Below are 19,633 nucleotides of genomic sequence, written 5' to 3'. Positions count from 1 at the left end.
ACAATCTTGTGAAACCCATCCAAACACCACACGATGGCACATTGATAATATCTCCGACCCAAAATTTTTTGAGTTAAGCACAATCGACTAGCGATTTCAAATGATGGTGTACTTTTTTGATTAACCGCCGGTGTAATCAATTACCAACCAATCCAATGACTGCGCAGGGTTCTAGATATGCATTGAGCCTACGGTGCCGATTCCAGGTATTGTACGTAATTATGAACAGCAGAGCCACCGCACACAATGCTCGCATAAAATCAAGCTTACCATCCATGCCAGGGTTTGGGCAAGACAGATCACTTAGTCTCGATTATCCCTGCATGAATTTGGATGGGGGTAATAAAGTTTCGGTGTCATGATTGGCCTGATGCGACTATGTCGCATTCTCGCATGAGGATTTTCGTCAGCAATTGAAATGCATGCTCAACTCTGTTTCTTTGTCCTTCGTGTCTCGTTTTGTATTGGAAGGTTCAAAAGTAGTCTTTTTGTCCGTTGACTTGATTGCGAACTTTTGGATATAATGTTGTCGCCAGTCTTCTCGTATGCCATCGCGACATTGGCTTCAGTCGCGGGAGCAACCCTCGTCTCAGACAACCCCGCGCTGGCAGCAGACAAGGCATTCGACTTTGTGATTGTCGGTGCCGGCCTTTCCGGACTGACCGTTGGAAACAAAGTAATGGGCCTTTCGTTTCTGGAATTCGCAATTTGGAACTATCCGCTAACACGAACATGACCAAAGCTTAGTGGGCAAGGCCATTCAGTCCTCATAGTAGAGGCTGGGCCAGACGGCTCATGGAATCCTGCGGTTTGGGACGCCGGTGGCCGACCGTATCCTGCTGTTTACTGTAATTGGAACTACCCCAGGTATGACGATGCTGGTAAAAAGCTGAACTCTACCATTGACGCTGGGGCTTGTATCGGCGGGTCAACTTCGAGTGAGTCTCTCAGAAAATAACAGCTAGTGCTATGCTGATATTCGTAGTAAACGGGATGGTCTGGTATAGGCCGACCAAAGCTGAAATTGATAAATTGGAGACCCTTGGCAACCCTGGTTGGAATTGGGATAGTCTCGAGCCAGTACGAGCCGTCGATCCGACTTCAGAACAAACTGATTGCTGACGGATTCAAAGTATATGACAGCAATTGAACGAAACATTCCGCCAACAGACGCTCAAATTGCACAAGGCGCAGGCTACGACCCGGATGTACATGGCTACCACGGTCAAGTCAATACATCCTTCTCCGTAAGCGTCCACATCGGCACCGCCAATACTCAGATCAGATCAATTGACCCATTTAGACACCTATGCGTATCCCCAAAGCCGTACAAATATACAAGGAGGGCCTACCGCTCGCATTCTCAGGCCTCAAGATTGGAAATGACTTGTCTAATCGCACTTCAGTTGTCTCTGCATCCACCTCCTGGACACTCTGGTACGATCTGGTGAGAGGCAAAAACATACGATCATCAGCAGCGGACGCTCTGCTTTGGGCACCAAGTCAACAGAGACAAAGCTTGACTGTACTTGCTAACCATACAGTGACAAAAGTGACATTCGATAAGCACCTCAAAGCAACAGGGGTCACCTTCGCCTCCAGTCACACCAAAGGCAAGGGAGTGATTTATAGTGTCAGAGCACGCAAATCCGTGATCCTTGCGGCTGGTACACTGGCATCGGCACCAATCTTGGAACGATCTGGAGTTGGTAAACACAGCGTCTTGTCCGCAGCAAAAGTCAAGCAACTTGTGGATCTGCCCGGAGTTGGTGCAAACCTCAACGTACGTGTGTGTCCTTGTTTACGAAACGATAGAACTGATGACTGTGTTAGGATCAACCTGGATCTGGGACGTCAGCGCTCATGTCAAAAAAGTACCACAATGACACCTCCATGGTTGATGGGCTAAATATATTCGGCCCTGAAATCTCCCTAGTCAATATTGACCAGATTTGGACAACAAGTTAAGTAGTTCGGAACCGACGGCGCCGCATATACTGACCTTTTCATCCCCAGCTGCATCCTCCATTGCTGACTCTCTGGTCTCCACGGCAAGTCTGGCTTCTCGCGCCAAATCTCTTGTCGATGCTGGAGCGGCAGTCAACATTGAAGGGGCAGAGCAAATTCTGAATGTTACAATACAACTAATCGTCAAATCACGATGTAAGTCATTCAGCCCATCTCCATGAGATAATTGCACTTACACGCCGAAGTGCCCGTCGCAGAATTCATCGCCGAGACATATCCGACCGTCTTCAATGGCATCTTCTGGCCAGTAATGCCACTATCAAGAGGCCATGTGCACATACATTCCACTGACCCCTTCGAATTTCCCGTCATCATGCCTCGCCTTCTCACAGATCCTTTTGATCAACAAGTAGCCCTTGCTATCGCACGGGCTTCCCGAGAACTCTGGACAAGTAAACCCTTTGCTGGTTACGTTGAAGACGCGTACTACGACCCCAAAATCGGACCTAATGGCACAGATGCAGAGTATCTTGCATGGCTCAAACGGTCAAGCGGTGGAGCGAGTCACTGGATAGGAACTACGGCCATGATGCCGAGACAGCTGGGAGGAGTGGTGGATTCTCGACTGCGGTAAGTGGTGACTGACCACGGTAAGAATGACATACTGATTGCTTATAGTGTCTATGGAACTAAGAACCTACGGGTTGTGGATGCTGGGATCCTGCCTTTCCAGATCACGTCTCATACTATGTCGGCACTTTATGCTGTGGCACTGAAAGCTGCACAGCTCATTCTGGAAGATTGCAAGTGATGACAGTCATATCCAATCAACATGCATAATTGACCCAATTACTCTTCTTCTACATCACTAAAATGTGTCCATGTTACGTTGTGACTTGGAATTGATTCCCCAGACTCATAGTAGCCATTATCTACGATACCACAATACACCGCCAACAGTAGCCTTCGTTGATAAACTTGGTTGTACAGCCCGTAGCACATCCATTACCCGACCAGAAACGCAGCCATTCCCAGCGCAAAAGCCGCAACCACACCGGCCGGAGCTCTCACATCCGCAGCAGCACCACCACTTCCACCACCTCCTCCATAAGCACCGCCGCCGCCGCCTCCTCCTCCTCCGCTGTTAGTTGGGCTAGGGCTAGCTGAAGCAGACGAAGATCCGGATGAAACTAGATCTCCTCCAAACACATTGGCGGGGTGGCTTGCTGTGCTGACAGATTTTGCTGCGCTCTTGTAGGCGCTGAGTGTCTGCGAGGACGACGGATTGACTACACCAGACATGCCGTTCTTGCAGTGCTCGAGAACAGTCTGCGCACAGTAGAAGAAGATTGGGTCTGTCGAATTGACTTTAACTTGGAAAGAGTCGGTCTATGAGTTGGTTAGTGTGATTGACCTCGGTATGTATTATCCCTCTGACGTACAGCTTCTCCAGATGAAACTGGCATGAACCCAGAGAAGAAGCCACCCGTCTTGGCAGGGGCACATGGATTGCTAAAGTCACCCATCACAACACTGTGGTTGATTGGGTGGAAATGAAAGTCCAGTGTATCCCCGACGCTCGCCTTGATAGTATCGGGAGAGAAGGCAAATGCACCATTGTTACCGACGTCGACTCGAATGGTTGCTGCGTTCGTACTCGCTGCGAGTGCCAGTAAGGCAGCCCCCAGGTGTGTAGTATACATGGTAATGATTCAATAGAGTAAAGACAGATTGGTACGTATCAATATTACTTGGCCGCTGACCCCAAATGCCAGTGACTATTATCCAAAACTTCCAAATTAGAACCTCGACATCTCACAGATCTTTATACACCCTGAACTCGCATAGCTGACGCAAGCCGGAGGCCGTCGTTAGTTGGATTTATCAGCCACTGACTACCAGGCGCTCTGAAACCATGAAGCCATCACCGCCGTCGGACAACACCAGCCAAAATTGAACAAATTCCAAATACCTCTCCCCATATGCATGCGAGGTGCCCACAAGCCATAGGGCTAAAGGGGTCAAAAGCATCAATTAAGGCTGAACACGATGCAGTCGGACAGTTGATGCGCCGCCCAACCCCAACCCATGTCGTGGTTGAAAACATGGCTTTTATTGCCCAGTGGCACGAAGATATGCCGAGCGGTGTATTTCATGCTGCCGACCGACACATTTACAACGGCTTCAGACGGGGAGCTAACTCTAACTGGGAACCGTAACCTTGCGGCGTGGTGGCTGAGCCGCCACGCTGGGCTAAGATCTCACCCAGTTTTGTTTCTCGATTATCAGAAATCGTGTGCCGAACTGCCGACATTGCTTGGCGAACGAATTATGGGACTTCGGAAATAAGGCTGGGGCGAGGTACAGTTGAGTCTGTTATAAGCACATAGGTTTGCTGCGGGTTTGGTTGCTCTGGGAGTACTCTCCCTCCATGGTCAATGACTGCATCCTAGGCAGGAGCATCCTCGGCCAAGGCAACTTGGCTGATTAGTATGAAATGTCTCATGTCAATGAATGATACTGGTCAGAATTTTCTACGTCTTGGCACATCGTTCTGTTGATGGTTCCCTTTTCGGACAAAGGAAAGCGAAGGCTTGAGGCATGGCTTACAGCAAGGAAAGTGTCTGGTGAGAACAAACATCTTTTTGTCTACAAGGTTATCAAAGGATTCCTCCCTCTAGTCTTTGCAGCCAACTGTGGCCACTGGGTATCAATATCGTGCAACCTGTCCGAGAGCTACACATATTGCTGGCGAACACCCTTGCGGGTGCAAATGTTGTCGAGCGAAACAGTGGTTGAGAGGGTTGTGACACACTTCGGTGCTTGTACTGAGCACCTGAGCACATCTTCTCGAATCGAATCCTCGATACGATGCCTGTTTCAGACGTTGGCTCAACGAAGCCTACGGAACCTGCATCGACATACCTCGGTTGAGATGGTATTAAAGTCCAGCTTGGATTGGGATGCCGTTGATTCGGCTATATCACTCGGCCGCCACTTCCGAGTTTCTATCACGGCGTTCGAGTTTATCGTTCATTCCAGCCAACACAACCAAAAGATGGAAAAATTGCACAGAGGTTGCCAATTCAGCGAGACCCAGTCCCTTATAGGTTATGCAGTGGATCTTTTCCATTTTCACGCACAGTTCATAGCGAATTGTTTGGGAGGACCTTCCATCGTTGAGTTCTTTACACTATCTCGCAGCCGGAAAATTCCTGGACCAGCTAACGTCTACTAGGGGTGGTCAAAGACAAAGTGGCATGTTGACTTTGCTCGCCGCCAAGTCACCCTTTGTGCGAGATCACGCGATTGAAAATGCCCCATTTCCGTCTGGTTTCCGCAGAACGATGTGACGGCTATCTGTGGAAACAGAGGCCCGGTAAAACAGACGCGGTCTCTTGTACGAATGTAACGAAGGGAAAACTGAGTTTATTTCCAGTATCAACCTGTCCCCGTCTCAGCATTATGACGTTTCAGCGGGAAGTTATCAATTTGAGACAACTTTTTAGTCCAGGATCAAGCCTCGTCACTTCATTGAACCTTTCGCCAGTGCTCCACGACAAGGCCAACTACAATGAACAGGCGGACTTCGAAATATCCCTTTTGCCACCCGACAGTAATCGTGGGTAACACTGTCAACGGATATAATGAAGCATCAATGTTCGACTTTGATTCACCGTAAAATAGACTGCGATTTGATATGTAGCAAGCCCATTAGTCTTCCCCAGAGCGAGCCTCCACAACGGAAACTCCTACCTCAGACGGTCATACCCAGACGACCCAATTTAGTGTCTAACTTAGTTGTCGATCAGTCTCAGCTTTCGAGTAGGCTGGCAACTTGACCCACGATAAGCTAGTCAGTTAAGCTTAAGCTAGCCGAATTGGCAATGGTTGATTCAGCTGAGCACAGACAGCCTTTGCTGCTAAATTATAAAACAATTTAATCCCCCTTCTCCTGTTAAACTAGGCCTAAACAGCAATCTACCGCAAATGCCTTGTCAGAAATGAAGTCTGTACTGTCTGTGGCGGTTGCTCTCGCTCTCGCGGGTGCGCAACTCGCGCTGGCGGCAGCCAAATACCCCGTCAACGTCGAAATCGACCTCGTCTTCCCCCAAAACGGGACCTACAACATCGCTAAAGACTTCCCTGTCGTCTTTGCGATACAAAATGCCGACCCATTTCTCACATGGAGGCCGTACTTTTCATGGGAGATAAGATCCCCCAACAACACCAACGGGAGACCGGACGCGCAAAGCAGCGTTTCAATTCGTGGTGATGTGCCCTCTGATGTTGTCCACAACATGTGGTGGTCATCGTCATCGGCTGGCGCGTCGAATACACTCGCACCGGGTCACTACACCATGAACTGGACCTTGAGTATCATCACATGCACACGGAACGGACGCCTTAGGTCCTCAGAGAGTAGGACGTTCCTCAACGGGACCATGGGCTTCACCACGGTTAGCGATGGCTCCGGCAAGGATGTCGACTTTACGGCCGCGTGTCCACTGTACCAGGGAACGGTGAGGGGGTCGGCACCGGAGATGGACGGCGAGAGGTTGCTTTGTCCGTACATCGATGTTAATAGGGACGCAAAGACGAATGCGTGTCGGGCAAAGGTGTGGGAGAGTATGGCGGCATGCATCACGCATAACCTGACGCATTATAATACGAAAGACTTTGCGCCATGTCAGAAAGCGATTGATGAAGCCCCCAAGGATATTGGAGGGGGCGTGAGTGATGATGGAGGTAGCGCTGGGGGAAGCGAGGGAGGTAAAAACGGCACGGATGATGGTAATGCGAAGGACAAGGAGGGTGGAGCGGGAGTATATGTGGTTTCGACGTTGCTTCTATGTCTATCTGTTCTGTTGAGCTTGGGCCTATAATTAAGTATGATTCCCATGCTTGACAAACTTCTGGTCTAATAATCTAATATGGCTTCATGTCGTTTCCCATGTCTTGGAGTTCTGTTCTTGAATGTAAGGTGCTAAGAATGGGATACATAAGTGTCTACGAATTTGGTCACCGAATAGTACGAGTTACAATAATACAAATAAGCACCTAGCCTCGACCTTATACCAGGAACTCATTTATTAGACCTAGGTTGGTTTAATTCGATTGTAAGTTCACCATTTACCCCATCTGTAGCTAGAAACATCTTTTAACATGCCCCCAATTTCCACACGTAATCTTCCTTCCCAACTCTCCTTAGCAGAACCCGTCTCGTAGCCTACCGTTAGAGGGAAGAGTGCGAGCCCATCTCTCGTGCTTCTTAACTAGTTAGTCCCGGTGACCGTAACTAGTTATATTCGAGGGTCCAAGCCTATCGAAGGTATTGCTCAAGATATATACATCCTCAGCTCAATATCATCGGGATTTAATCCACCGAATAAAAGCTCCTCCTCTTGACGGGCTTTGATATCTCCTTTCTCAGACTCATCCCTCTTTTGCCGGCTCTTGGATCTCCATTCCAGTGTAACCAGCGCAGTGTGCACGGTATTTCCGTCGTAAATCGGGAATGTAGCGTCACTATCCTTTACTGAAGCCTTGACGTTGGGGATGACATTGATTGAATCCGGGGGGAACTGGATGCCAACGCCGCGGGCACCTCCAGGGGGAGTCTCGGTGATAGCCTTTCCATTTTCATCCTGTACCGAGTAATACTTTGCGGCCAAGGCATCCCACTTCCTTGACTTTCCAATCAGACTGGCAAGGGCAAACTTCGACTTATGCGTAATCTCGTGATGGCCCTCCCCACCAGTGTAATTCCAATTGACAGCTGGTACGCCTTCCCCAAGGCATTTACCAAAGTCAATAATCGGCGTGTCGAGATACTCCCCAGAGTACTTGGCTGTAAAGGTGAAAGTCCAAAATTGGCATTGAAAGCCCTTTGCACATTCATGCTCTAACCACCACATTAGACGGCATTGTGGAAAGATTACGAACGATGATCCGCAGCACCCCGCATGAACTCATCTCTATTGATATATTCCCGGCCATATAGTTCCTCAGCAGTCTGATGTATTCATGCAAGTTACCAGATTCTCCTCTCACGCCGCGTGGCCGCTCCATCTTCTCGCCCCCTCATTTCCGATCTCTCATCTGCCTGGTTTACTTACTACTAGATACGCTCTTAAGTTTAGGAGGCTGGCCATTCGTTGTTATTTGTTATGCTAATAGATCAAATTAAAGGTGACTAACCCGCCATTCCGCTTGCTTGGAATTATATTCGGTTTTGTAGAGCCAGGAAGCCTTTGCCCTTGGGCGAGTTGTGCAATGTGTGATGACACTCGTATTGACATCAACGCGGCTCCATTCGCTGTTGATGAACTTATCTGGCGGCTGCTCGTTCTCTGGCGCAGGCGCTGGCGCAACGTAGCGGCCGATTCGTGAACTGGATGTATTCGTCACTGCCCATATCACATACTATTTCTGTCAATGTAACTTCAGGTTCGTATATGAGCCATGTTGGCGCAAATACAGGTAGGATTTTGGTCCACCTTTACACTGGTTAGTTTTGTATCCGTTGAATCATACGATTTAGAATTGCAATAATTTCGCATAGGCTGGCTTATCATGCCTAGTAGTGCCATTTTCGTTCACTTCTACAGCCAGATGACAATGATCTGTATGCAATTGACCTGATTTGGTGGTGCCATTGGTGTAGTCGTCAGCAATACTCTCACCGACTTGGCCTTCATGCATTCCCAAATGCGGCGCATGAAGACCCTCCTCATCTCCATAGTCTCCGCCCCCAAGCTCTGGAGCCGTATTGCAACGTAGCCTCTCCTTTGTAATTTGATGAGGTTATGTAATGCCTAATGTTAGTAAGATAAAACTGGTAAGGGAAGTGTAGAGTATTTAACTGAAGTCATAAGTACGCCTTTGTAATACTATTCTACTGTCGACTTCTATTAACATCTTGAAGGATCAAATTCTTTACTAGCTGCCTATTCTGCTTATATCAAATATGAAGCTCTCTACGGTTATGTTTGCAACCCTTCTAGGGCTTGTTACGGCTCACCCATCAGAAATGGTGCCAAGGGACGTAAGGCTCTGGTCTGGTGTCCACGCTGGAGGTGACAAAATGCCTTGCACAATTGCCGACAGAGCAATTCAGGGGGAATATGCGTCTTTCGTATGCTGGCCTAACGTGAAGAAAGCCAATCAATGTAAGGAGGGCCGTATGCTCCAACCTTTCGAATTCGACGTCGAATGCCCTGTAAGTATACTTGATAGCCAAACGATGGTTTCTTCGTTACTAAACGCAATTTGACTCGATTTTAGCCTGATTGGAAACCAATCCCTGATTTCTTTGAGGCTAATAGCCGCACGTATTTGAACGCTTTCGTGGGCGTAAGTACCAAACCTTACTATATGTCTTTGCCCAACTAGTCTAATGAGACCATTTCCTGAAATTAGAAGACCGGATGCTATGGGCGTTTTAAGAAAGCTACCTGATGGTGGGGAGGGTAGATAGTGGTGCTTGGATTAAGGAGACTATTTTATACATAAACAACTGAGAAAAGCTTATATTCTCTTGAATCAACTTCTTGCGTTCACGAACCAGTAACGATTCTGCAAGAAAGACTTTCCATCTGTAGACTGAAATGCGATATATAGGAGATAAATAAAGACTATACATAGACTTCTATTTTAGGCGCCCCAATTTAATTTAAGCCTCGTGCCATTAGGCTGCCATTGCATGGGATCACAACATCACATCACCTTGTCACCCATGGGTATGTGGACATCAACTTGACAATATCAGCTTGCATGTTGCGCCATTGACAGCCTGTAGTTTGCCCTTCGCGTCGACTTCGCAGGGGAACCTCGACTCGGGGCTTGTGTCCGAGCTTTTGCAATAGACAACACCGACATGCAAGAGCAGTATCTGGCACAACAATATCATGGCAGGAGGTTTTGTCAAACGGGGGAATATAAAGCATTCATATGACGTGAAAGATCCAAACATGCCAAAACCCACCCGGCAACTCTCTCCATCGGCCCTCTCCCCAACATGGTCATCCTCAGCCTTCACATGTTCAGAGCAACAGAATACAATAACCTTCGGTCGTGCTTGCCGATCATTATTGCCTGTTCGTGTTGTTGCTCATGTTCGCTGATTCTTTGGCGAGAATAGGAGCTTTTAGTTCCCGAGTACGTAAAAACTCAAGCATACGCGAGACCAACCCGTCATCATTGGTAACTTGAGCGTTCGGCCCATGTCGCGTATAAATCGGGGCTTCAAAGAACTCTGGATAGTAACCTGCGTATTCCCAGTCTATAATGGCGCGGATTGTGAGTTCTTTCGGATCCACAATGATATTGTACTCAGAGAGGTCATTGTGGCAGAATACAAACTCGTCTGTCTCGGATGGTTGCAATACCCAAAGATCCTGGTCGGTATTTTCCATCACTGGACGAGGAGCGACGACGAGGCCGGATGGTCCCCCGACGACGTTGGATTTGAGATTGTGGAGGATATGCAGGTACTTTTCGAGCTCTTTGCGTACGGGGACCTTATCTTCCTCTGACAGCTCGCTCATTGAAACACCATCGATGAATTCGGTGATAAGATAGTATGCCCCGGCGTCCTCGAAATCAGCGAAAACCCTTGGCACCGGTATGCTGGTCGCGCGGCTAATGAAGCGCAAGCACGCGGCCTCATTCTGGAGCCTTTCTTTACTGAGCCGAGGGACATATATGCCGTAGTAACCTTCTTTGAACTCCTCCCTCCGAAGACTTCTTTTGATGTAGGACATGCCGGAATGGTAGTACTTCCTCTCAAAGGTAGTACCTTCGCAGCCGTCCTCCAGGATCGAACTTTTTGTCACGGGCTTATTCATAGCCAGTCTGGGGGTGTTGAGATTTGCGTGCTCGGATTCTTGCATTAAATTCGGTGTGCGGTTGGTTTGTCTGTTGTCTCATGATCGATGTCTTTTTGTGGGAGAGTCGTACTGAGACCACGTGGAACATCTCTGTCAGCCTCAGCATTGGTCATCTAGCCTCGCTGCTATATTTTGCATGTTCCAGTTGAGGCATCAACCATGTCGTACCTGTTTGTCGATCCATCAACTTTAACATTTGTAAAAGGCATATATAGCCACGCAGTCCACAATTTGGGTGGAATCTGGTTTAAACCTGTAGACAACCATAAGGACGTAAGCATTTTAATATTGCCGAATTGCTGTAGTTGTCCCAATTGCGTGGCGTAGGGGTATAGCTTGACTCCAAGACAGTACAAGAAAGTACCTAAACTGCCCAGCCATCCCTGACTTCATAGACGAGTTCCTCTTCCCCTTGAGCCAACTCTCCAAAGTGAGACAAAAGCCGTGCTACCCTGGTGTTCATGTCATCTACTCTTGGCACTGCGCCAGGTCTTTGTAAACTTGGTCCCTGGCTGCTCGTAATTCGTGTCGCACTGCTGAGTGCCTACGGAAAAAGGAAAGCCAACAGCTAGGTACTTACAACGCCTCAATGCTAGCTAACTTCGGATGGCGGAACGATGAATAGACAATTTTAAGCCTTGACGGAAGTGGCAGACGCTAAGATGTTTTGGGCTGCATTTGGCGCGCTCATATGCGCGAAACGTTAAGCTGATCATCAGTCCCAGTTTCATTACGTTGCCACCCACGCGGCCCATCAACTATCCTGGCTGTAGATGCGACTGCACGTCCAGATAAACTAACATGCAACCGTAATTGATGATGGAGTGCAGGGCAGGGTTGACGAAACAAAGAGCGGCATTGGAAGTGCATCTTGCTTGGCGTTTTGAAGTACATGCAGCCACACTTGCCATCGCAGAATGCAGCTCAACTCGCACTCGCATTCACAGCCCGGTGATTAAAGAGCGTGACAAGTATGGTATTTCATTGGGACAACTGCGTACGTCGTAGACGTGAGTGATTGGTGCAATACGACACAGATACGTGATCAAAAGACTTTGGGTAGAGACAGAGTATAAATAAGGAATGATGCCGTAGCACAAAGTAATAGCCGTATCCCATGTCTTCACCCAATTCCCTCTTCGACAGGTATAATAACATTCCTTCTAGAATCTCACTCCTCCATTGCTCAGAATGCGGATGCCTTCAAAGCCTCCACGAAATGGTTTCGTTGCCACAATGCGCAAATTATACAACCCCATCGGGTTTAAAAAAGGCTACAACTTTGTGCTATGGCTCATATTTGCCGGCGCTATGATGGGCTTCTCCCTGGCCAGGATCATGTTCCTCAACTATGATGGAGTATTCTGTGGTCCATCCGGAAACGGAGCGACTCGTGCTGGCCCAGGTGAATGCTGGCGCTACAACACTAAAGATGTGTACAGGATCGGCATTCGATTGCATCTATACACCATCATCCCGGCTGCAGTCTTGGTTTGCTTCCAATTTACCCCAATAATCAGATACAAAGCTATTTTATTCCACCGTGTCAATGGATACATCATCTTACTACTCAGCTTACTCGGCACGATAGGCGTTTTCATGATTGCTCGAGTCGCTTTTGGGGGTGGCATTGACATACAAGTGGCCGTTGGTGTTATCAGCATCATGTTTCTTGTTTCGCTGGCCATTGCTTACTACAACATCAAGAAGTTGCAGCTCGAGCAGCATCGTGCCTGGATGCTGCGCGCATGGTTTTACGTAAGTTTGCCTGCTCTTCACTTTTGTCATCTCGGGGCTAACAGCAGTCAGAGTGCTTGTATCATTACGTGCAGAATCATCATGGGCCTTTCAGCCAGTGTTATTTCCACTTCAAGAAGTCCATACTACAAGGCGCTGCCGTGTGACGAACTAGCGACCTTTTATAATACAACCGAGGCACTCGTTAGCACGTATCCTGAGTGTCATTTACTGAACAATACGGCACCCGTGAGGGCAGATTTGGTTGAAGGATCAGAAGAGAATATCGCCGCGGCGTTGAATTTGACCTTTGGCATGGGTCTATGGCTTGCACTTGTTCTGCATGCCATTGGCATTGAAGTATACGTGAGTGCGCTCTGGATCATCTTTGACTCATGTGATTAATGTCTCCCTAGCTTCACCTTACACCCGCAGAAGCAGAGAGACTTCGAAATGTATCGTACCAGCGCCAGCTTGAAGCAGGGTTCAAGAGTCCGGGTCGGGCTGGTCTTACTGCCGATCGGCTAGGGGACTGTGCTCGTTGGAATCCCACGAGCGATAGAGATAGATTTGTTCATGATGAGGCTCAGTCTGTATTGAGCGATCTCTAATCGGTACATCGACCAGGGTTGATAAGAAGCGGGCGATTGAGGATGGAGGTTACGAAACTCACTAGAGCTGCTGTAATGCCACGCAACAAGTGATGCAGCCAGAGCGTAGAAACCCGGTAGGAAAGCATTGCATTCTAGAATTTAATATCAGTTTTCGAATAGTCAGCAATTGAGAAGCCGCGCCCATCACTTCATTCTGATTGAATAGTCGACACGAAGGCAACCCACCCACAGAGGCCTGGGTGATTTGCTCGGCATTTTATTTATCGAGATCATGTAATAGAACTTCTGTCACATGTTGCAGATAATATTACATGAGTCGAAATGAGTCTCCCAATTGAGGTCGCTTATTTACGGCTTTGGTGCGCGGAGAACAAACTCACCAACTTCAAAAGCATTTGCCTGCATGAGGGCAAAAACAATGCTTGTCCAACCAACCTTCGCTTGATGCATACACTAACCCCAGAAAGGCCAGGATGGTATCACCGACGCTGTCAGCATATGAATCGGTGAGCTAAGACAGTCCGTCTTCTCCGCCCGCAGGTCCAGTTGGGGTTAATTCCAGAGCCAAACACGCTCACCCTCAACTCCGTCTTTTGTTCCCAAGAAGCTTATGCACTAACTAGCTGACGGACCAAGCTATTCCCTTTCCTCGGTTTATTGTCTACCTTCTCTGCTAGTATAGACAATGAACACGGTGCCGTAGCCCGTCGTCAGTCACCAAGCCGCGCCCGATGTAACAAATTTTCGCAAATGCCTCCGCCGCAGAACAACCAAACCGCACAAATAACGTCTCATGTCTTGACACGGAAGTTCCCACGGAAGAAGTGGGCTCACAAAGTTAGGACGGGATGTTCCACTTGCCGGTATGTAAATGTCAACCAACGCTGTCTCTACTTCCAGATTGTCGCGGTGCGTCGTCTAAACTTCTCTCGTCCGGGAACATAGAGCACGGCATCTAAAATGTGACGAATCTAAACCGATCTGTCGGAATTGTGCGCTAGGTAAACGCACTTGCAGAGGCTATGCCTACCAGCCAAGCCACCAGTCGACAACTCAGTCCACATCTGGTGTTTGCCGGCTTCAGTTTCCGCCCACGCTGCAAGATACTGGGTCTTCACCGAGAGAAAGGGAAATGTTTCATGTATTTTGTCATTCCACCATTCCGCAAGTGGCCAGCACGTTGGACCAAGAATTCTGGTCTGAAGATGTACCCCGTGCAAGTCTTGCATACCCAGCCATTCGACATGCAAGCCTTGCAATGGCATCAATGCATCTTATATCACGTATTCCAGAACACGCGGCATCATACAAAAAGACAAGATATGACCACTATACCTTTGCGCTGACGCACTACAATGCCGCACTCAGAGACATTGCCTCCATCCTGAGTCACGGAGTTCCTCACCATACATATCGAGACGTCTTTCTAATTTGTAGCATTCTCTTCACCAGTATTGCTGTATTGTCTGGTGCTACCGACGAGATCATGCTTCATGCGCGCTCCGCTCTGCATCTGTTTTACCAGTGGAAGTTCTGGGAAGATGGCGGCACAAGACGAGACACTCAACCAGGGCCTTTGTTAACGAACAAGAGCGCCTTCGTAAGACTCATGAGTCGGCTGGAGGCCCAAATAATGTGGCGAGGTTGCATTAGAGACTGGAATGACCCGGCGCAAGTCCGTTTGCCATCCAGTAGACCCTTCCAGTCCACGATGGATGCCTACGTGGAGATGCAGACCTTGATAAGCGCCATGACAGAGTTCCATAGGCTAGCGCTACAAAATAGCGACGCAAAGCATGAGATTCGCCCCATTCAAGATTCGTATGGTCTACATGCCCAAGCAGTAACCATGTGGAGGGCCAAGTACAGAGAGCTGAGACGATCTCAGCAGCCCAACGAGCATGAACTAATACCAGACTTTGTAGTCAGAATTTGGCTAACCTGGTTCGAAAAAGCGCTTGGTCTGTGTGCGGAAAAGGATTGGTGTTGCCAGATTGCGCTCAATCCAATCTATGAAGAAGTTCTGAAGCTTGCAGAGAAGACGGCAGACTCAACTACAGACGGCATGTCTTTGCAGAATCCTATTTTGGGCGGATTCTCGTACGGTCCGTCAGTATGTGAGCCACTGCAAATGGTTGCAATTCACCGGGAATCAGCCCAGAGTCACAGAGCAATAGCTTTGCTGCGACGGTTAGGCAGAAACGAGGGTCTATGGGACACAGGGTTCATGGCATCCTTCGCAGAGGCGCGGACCATGGTGGAGGAAAGCCTTGATGAGAGCCTCGCGACGTCGAAGAAACGCCCGTGTGGGTTTGGTCAACTTGGATGTACGTGCGGAAGAGTGGTGGATCTCTCTATCGAGTTTCTGGAAACCAAGGCTGCTAGGGTCAGGCTACGGGCGTTGGATGAGGCTCTCGGTCACTCGTCGGAGCATATAAGGGACATATCATGGTGAGAGTTGCCGATGTTGATTGGGTCGATGGCAGTGCCTTGAATGAGACGGTCGATGGTGTATGGCGTAGTCATTCCAGCGTGGTTTCTCGAACCATCAGGTTATGTTAGTTGAGACTCTGCCACACCGTGGCGAAGGCCATCGCAAGGCGGAAGAACGTGTTTCCTTAAAACAAGGAATGAATAACAATGAGTTACACTCTTCAAAAGTGCTCAACCGGTCTAATCCGCTCATGGGGACAATCACGGCTATGGTGTTGTTGAGTTGACACAACTTGAATCGGCAATCTCGAGGATTCCACCAAGTACATTCTGCTGGTAATGCCAACTTCGACAACAAACCACGAACCCAAGCCACCCTGGTGGCAAAGACCCTGCTTGCACAATGTCATGCTGAAGGAATCAACGGAAATTAGCCCCTCTCCCAATGCGCGTACAACTTCAGCTCAAGCAAGGCCATTGACAAATATGGAAGCGACCGAGGTTAAATTGCTTCCTAGCGCCATGCCAAGCAGCAAAACCTTCGTTGGTTGTGGTTCGGGGACTTCCCTTTTAGTCCTAAACAAAAAAGTTGAGCCTCATCTTCTTGCTATGCTCTCTTTGAGAATCTCGTCATGTCCCCAGTATCTTTACCAGCTAGTTAGCACAGAGTCATAAGCTTGCTCAGAAACCACGAGCTGTAACTACTTACCACTTCTGGCAATACCCGTAATGAACGGCTATATTTAAATTGAACTAAACATCGTTAACGAGACTTTTAGCGACTATAATTGTTTATTTCTTCACCTCAGTTCCCGCAGTGTTGTATTTGCTCTCTGCTACAGGATACACAACAAAATGAAATACTCATTCGCATCCATCTCGGCACTGGTAGCCCTTGCCGTGGCAGTGAGGCCCAACTTTTTAAACACCAAATTTGAAGTCGTCGAGAACAAGGAGTTTACTCTCAAATTCGACAACTGCGCCAATGGTTGCACGATAGTCCTCCAGAACGGCCCGAAGGACCAAAAGAAGGATGTCAAGACTTTGACCAGTATGCCCCGACCACAATTGAAGAAGACTCGACTAGTCCAGCAGACGGTGGTTAACAGATTTCGTTGAACAGAGAATGCCAAGGACGGCTCCTTCACATTTACCCCGTCGGATCTGCCCTCCGGGTCTTACAGTTTCAAGATCTCCGATAACAACGGCGACCCCAAGGATGTCAACTACAGCAGTCCCTTCGAATATACGGGCACTGGACCAGGACTGACGACAGATGCTAAGTCCTCTTCTACGGCCAGCGACAAGACTAGCGAGGCATCCAGCTCTGCGAGTACCGCTACGACTACAGTCAGCTCAGCCGTCAGCACTACTGGCAGCTCTACAATCACCAGCGCTGCCTCTGTCACAACCTGTAAGCATTTCATGGAGACTTGGTGGAATTGTCCCGAAACGGCCTGGTATACTAACACAACTTGTAGCCGCGACAAGTGCTGCTAGCTCCTCTGCTCAGTCTTCTACAACTGTCCCCAATGGGGGTGCTCGCCCTACACCATTTGCGATTGTCGCGGGCGCAATCGCCGCTGTCGCGTACCTTGGATGAGATTTTCGATCGTTGCTCTACGAATAGGTTTCGGCATAACTTGTGTTAAAATGCATCAGTACGATGTAGCTGATGAGAAGGTGGTATGGCAAAACTGACTGTATCGGGGGAGTAGAGGCTGGCACTGAGGGAAACTGGGCCAACCACGAGCTAATTGTTAATGGGTAGAACATTGATATCGCATTATAGCAAGCACTTTATACCAAGAGACTAATAACAGTATTGCCTAGTCGAAATTTAGAGAGGCAACCAGGTTGGGATGGCCCAGTTGGTGTTCATTGACAAGGTTGCAACGGCCAGGCCAGCAGCTTCTTATGTACTGATAATAAATCTAATTCCAAGAGTATTCCTACGAATATACACAGCCTACCTACGGCTCTAAGAGTTCCACTCTCCCGTTGGCTCATATTTTTCTCTCTTTATGAGCATAAACGTGCCCAACACCTCATATTTTCACGGCAAGCTTCCCTTTCGCAAGCCACATTCTAAGTACAATAAGCAAGACACCGGAACACATCGCAGTGCATCCTCCATATATCCATACAGAGTCCCAATGCATATCTGACGAGTTGGTTCCCAAGATACTACCACCTCCCGGTCCCCCAGCCAGTACGCCAAACCCAAATGTAGTGAATCCCATGCCAATGCGGGTGCCCAGCTTACTCTTATCTTGGGTCAGTTTGACAAAGCAAACTCCCGGTATGGCGATGAAAACTCCCGAAAAGAATCCATACAAAACGGCGATTACGATGATGCCGGCAAGGCTCTTAACAGCCAGTAGACAAAGGGTGAGGATGCCACAGATGATGGCGGCTGGGCCAAAAACTGCAGTGCATTAGCATGCTTGGAAGAAACAACTGAGAAAAGTACTCACGATTAAAAGGACCAGTTTTGTCGGAGATGGCGTTTGGCAAAGTTCTGCCAAACATGGACGCAGCATTCAAGATGGGAACCAAGTAAAACGACATTTCCGGCGAAGTAATGCCCGTGGCGGCCCCAAAATACGAAATGTAGAACAACATGACGTAGAGGCCAATAAAACCAATCAAGGTGCTCACCACGAAGAAAACATAGGGCCAGTCCGTAAACGCCGACCAGTCCAATATGGCTCTCGCCTTAGCCGGCTTCACTCGCATCTTGGCAAAGACTAGCGGCACCATTTGCGTAGCCAATGCGATGAAGCCAATAGTCCTGACGGTCCAGCCAAAGCCAATCCGGTCGATGAGCTTGTAGAATATAATCGGGTAAATGACACCGCCAAGCGACGACCCAGATGCTGCTATTCCCACGGCGAGTCCAATTCTCGTGTTGAAATACGTCGGAAGGATCGCCAGCGACGGGACAAACAGACAGCCTGCGCCGATGCCCACGCAGAAACCCTGCGCGAGGAGAACTTGCCAAAATGTGTTGCATATGCTTAGCATCATGAAACCGAGGACCAGTAGGATAGTGCCGGTGAAAACCAGAGCACGGAGGTAACCCCGATCGTATATTGGTCCGGAGATGAGGCCCGTCACCAGCACGCAGTAGGCTTGGATAGATCCGATCCATGAGATGTTAGAGGAGGACTCGTGAAACAATGATCCATCCTCATAGTAGGTTTGGAAGATGCCAAACGTGTTTAGAACGCCCCAGGTGTTGAAGAAGATGCAGAAACCAGCAGCAACTTGCATCCAAGCCCAGTATCCTCCATTTGGCGGCGGTGAAACTGTCGGAGGTCCTCCCGCAGATGCATTTGGAGATGCGCCCGAATCGACAGACTTTTCTTCGTCATGAGGCCGTCCAGCGGTGCCATTTGGTACTATTGATGAGAGAGCGCTGTCGGAGCGGTCGGAGTCCATTGGTGAGCCATCAGTCGATGGTTTGTCGACTGTCGCCATCGTGATTTCAGCTCAATAGCGGCGCTGAGATGAATAACCTACAAGAGATACGGGATGCATTGTGCCATGTTTATATTGGACTTGAAGGCATGACAAATTGATGGACATGGGTTTATGACGTTGTGTATAGCGAAGTCGGTGGATCGGATTTAACAAAGACGCGAAAAAGGCCGAGAGTTGAATTGGAGTCGAGGTCAATGTTAATATAGCTTAGCGCCGCGCCCGCACACGACGGCCAGTGCCGATGTGCCGGAGAGAAATCCCGGCAGATATTCGTTGACTCTCGTTGGCCTGAAGATTAATATATTGGGATGGTCTCCAGTTTTATTTTCACGTTGGTGCGTTGTGCGAAACACGCGATGGCTGTTGTGAGGCTTCTGTGCGATGTTGTTGCTTGGGGTTTTCTTGTGCGACATGAACTTGCGGTCGGGAAGTCCCGGGAATTTGTGTGGCTAGATTTTTGGACATTGACCGTAATCATGCAGTTAGCTATCCTTTGCCTCAAGA

The 19,633-nt window shown here is 48.6% G+C and overlaps 9 protein-coding genes across 9 annotated transcripts; 5 read left to right on the top strand and 4 right to left on the bottom strand.

The window, feature by feature from the left end:
• Positions 1-523: 523 nt before the first annotated feature.
• VFPPC_06270 (alcohol oxidase) lies at positions 524-2,779 on the top strand (the record flags this gene model as incomplete). The annotated part of the gene is made up of 9 exons (XM_018285328.1): positions 524-676; positions 743-938; positions 986-1,080; positions 1,134-1,247; positions 1,304-1,783; positions 1,834-1,963; positions 2,017-2,163; positions 2,214-2,598; positions 2,647-2,779. The coding sequence occupies 9 exons, from the start codon at positions 524-526 to the stop codon at positions 2,777-2,779; spliced, it is 1,833 nt and encodes a 610-aa protein (XP_018142415.1).
• Positions 2,780-2,973: 194 nt separating this feature from the next.
• On the bottom strand, positions 2,974-3,671 carry VFPPC_06269 (extracellular serine-rich protein; the record flags this gene model as incomplete). Its single annotated transcript, XM_018285327.1, has 2 exons — positions 2,974-3,357; positions 3,411-3,671. The coding sequence occupies 2 exons, from the start codon at positions 3,669-3,671 to the stop codon at positions 2,974-2,976; spliced, it is 645 nt and encodes a 214-aa protein (XP_018142414.1).
• Positions 3,672-5,972: 2,301 nt separating this feature from the next.
• Positions 5,973-6,854, top strand: VFPPC_13995 (hypothetical protein; the record flags this gene model as incomplete). The annotated part of the gene is made up of 1 exon (XM_018291766.1): positions 5,973-6,854. One exon carries the CDS (start codon positions 5,973-5,975, stop codon positions 6,852-6,854), a length of 882 nt encoding a protein of 293 aa, XP_018142413.1.
• Positions 6,855-7,307: 453 nt separating this feature from the next.
• Positions 7,308-7,886, bottom strand: VFPPC_13994 (hypothetical protein; the record flags this gene model as incomplete). The annotated part of the gene is made up of 1 exon (XM_018291765.2): positions 7,308-7,886. The coding sequence occupies one exon, from the start codon at positions 7,884-7,886 to the stop codon at positions 7,308-7,310; it is 579 nt and encodes a 192-aa protein (XP_018142412.2).
• A 2,172-nt stretch (positions 7,887-10,058) lies between these two features.
• On the bottom strand, positions 10,059-10,817 carry VFPPC_06268 (protein kinase-like protein; the record flags this gene model as incomplete). Its single annotated transcript, XM_018285326.1, has 1 exon — positions 10,059-10,817. One exon carries the CDS (start codon positions 10,815-10,817, stop codon positions 10,059-10,061), a length of 759 nt encoding a protein of 252 aa, XP_018142411.1.
• A 1,278-nt stretch (positions 10,818-12,095) lies between these two features.
• Positions 12,096-13,207, top strand: VFPPC_06267 (microtubule associated protein; the record flags this gene model as incomplete). Its single annotated transcript, XM_018285325.1, has 3 exons — positions 12,096-12,617; positions 12,669-12,962; positions 13,013-13,207. The coding sequence occupies 3 exons, from the start codon at positions 12,096-12,098 to the stop codon at positions 13,205-13,207; spliced, it is 1,011 nt and encodes a 336-aa protein (XP_018142410.1).
• Positions 13,208-14,468: 1,261 nt separating this feature from the next.
• VFPPC_06266 (hypothetical protein) lies at positions 14,469-15,665 on the top strand (the record flags this gene model as incomplete). Its single annotated transcript, XM_018285324.1, has 1 exon — positions 14,469-15,665. The coding sequence occupies one exon, from the start codon at positions 14,469-14,471 to the stop codon at positions 15,663-15,665; it is 1,197 nt and encodes a 398-aa protein (XP_018142409.1).
• Positions 15,666-16,498: 833 nt separating this feature from the next.
• On the top strand, positions 16,499-17,246 carry VFPPC_13993 (ser-Thr-rich glycosyl-phosphatidyl-inositol-anchored membrane family domain-containing protein; the record flags this gene model as incomplete). The annotated part of the gene is made up of 3 exons (XM_018291764.1): positions 16,499-16,694; positions 16,767-17,057; positions 17,125-17,246. The coding sequence occupies 3 exons, from the start codon at positions 16,499-16,501 to the stop codon at positions 17,244-17,246; spliced, it is 609 nt and encodes a 202-aa protein (XP_018142408.1).
• Positions 17,247-17,691: 445 nt separating this feature from the next.
• Positions 17,692-19,126, bottom strand: VFPPC_06265 (monocarboxylate transporter; the record flags this gene model as incomplete). Its single annotated transcript, XM_018285323.1, has 2 exons — positions 17,692-18,071; positions 18,121-19,126. 2 exons carry the CDS (start codon positions 19,124-19,126, stop codon positions 17,692-17,694), a joined length of 1,386 nt encoding a protein of 461 aa, XP_018142407.1.
• Between the last annotated feature and the right edge of the window lie 507 nt (positions 19,127-19,633).

This window comes from Pochonia chlamydosporia, chromosome 5 (assembly GCF_001653235.2).
Source record: "Pochonia chlamydosporia 170 chromosome 5, whole genome shotgun sequence".
NCBI lineage: Eukaryota > Fungi > Ascomycota > Sordariomycetes > Hypocreales > Clavicipitaceae > Pochonia > Pochonia chlamydosporia.
This window is presented reverse-complemented; position numbering and strand designations above follow the sequence as displayed.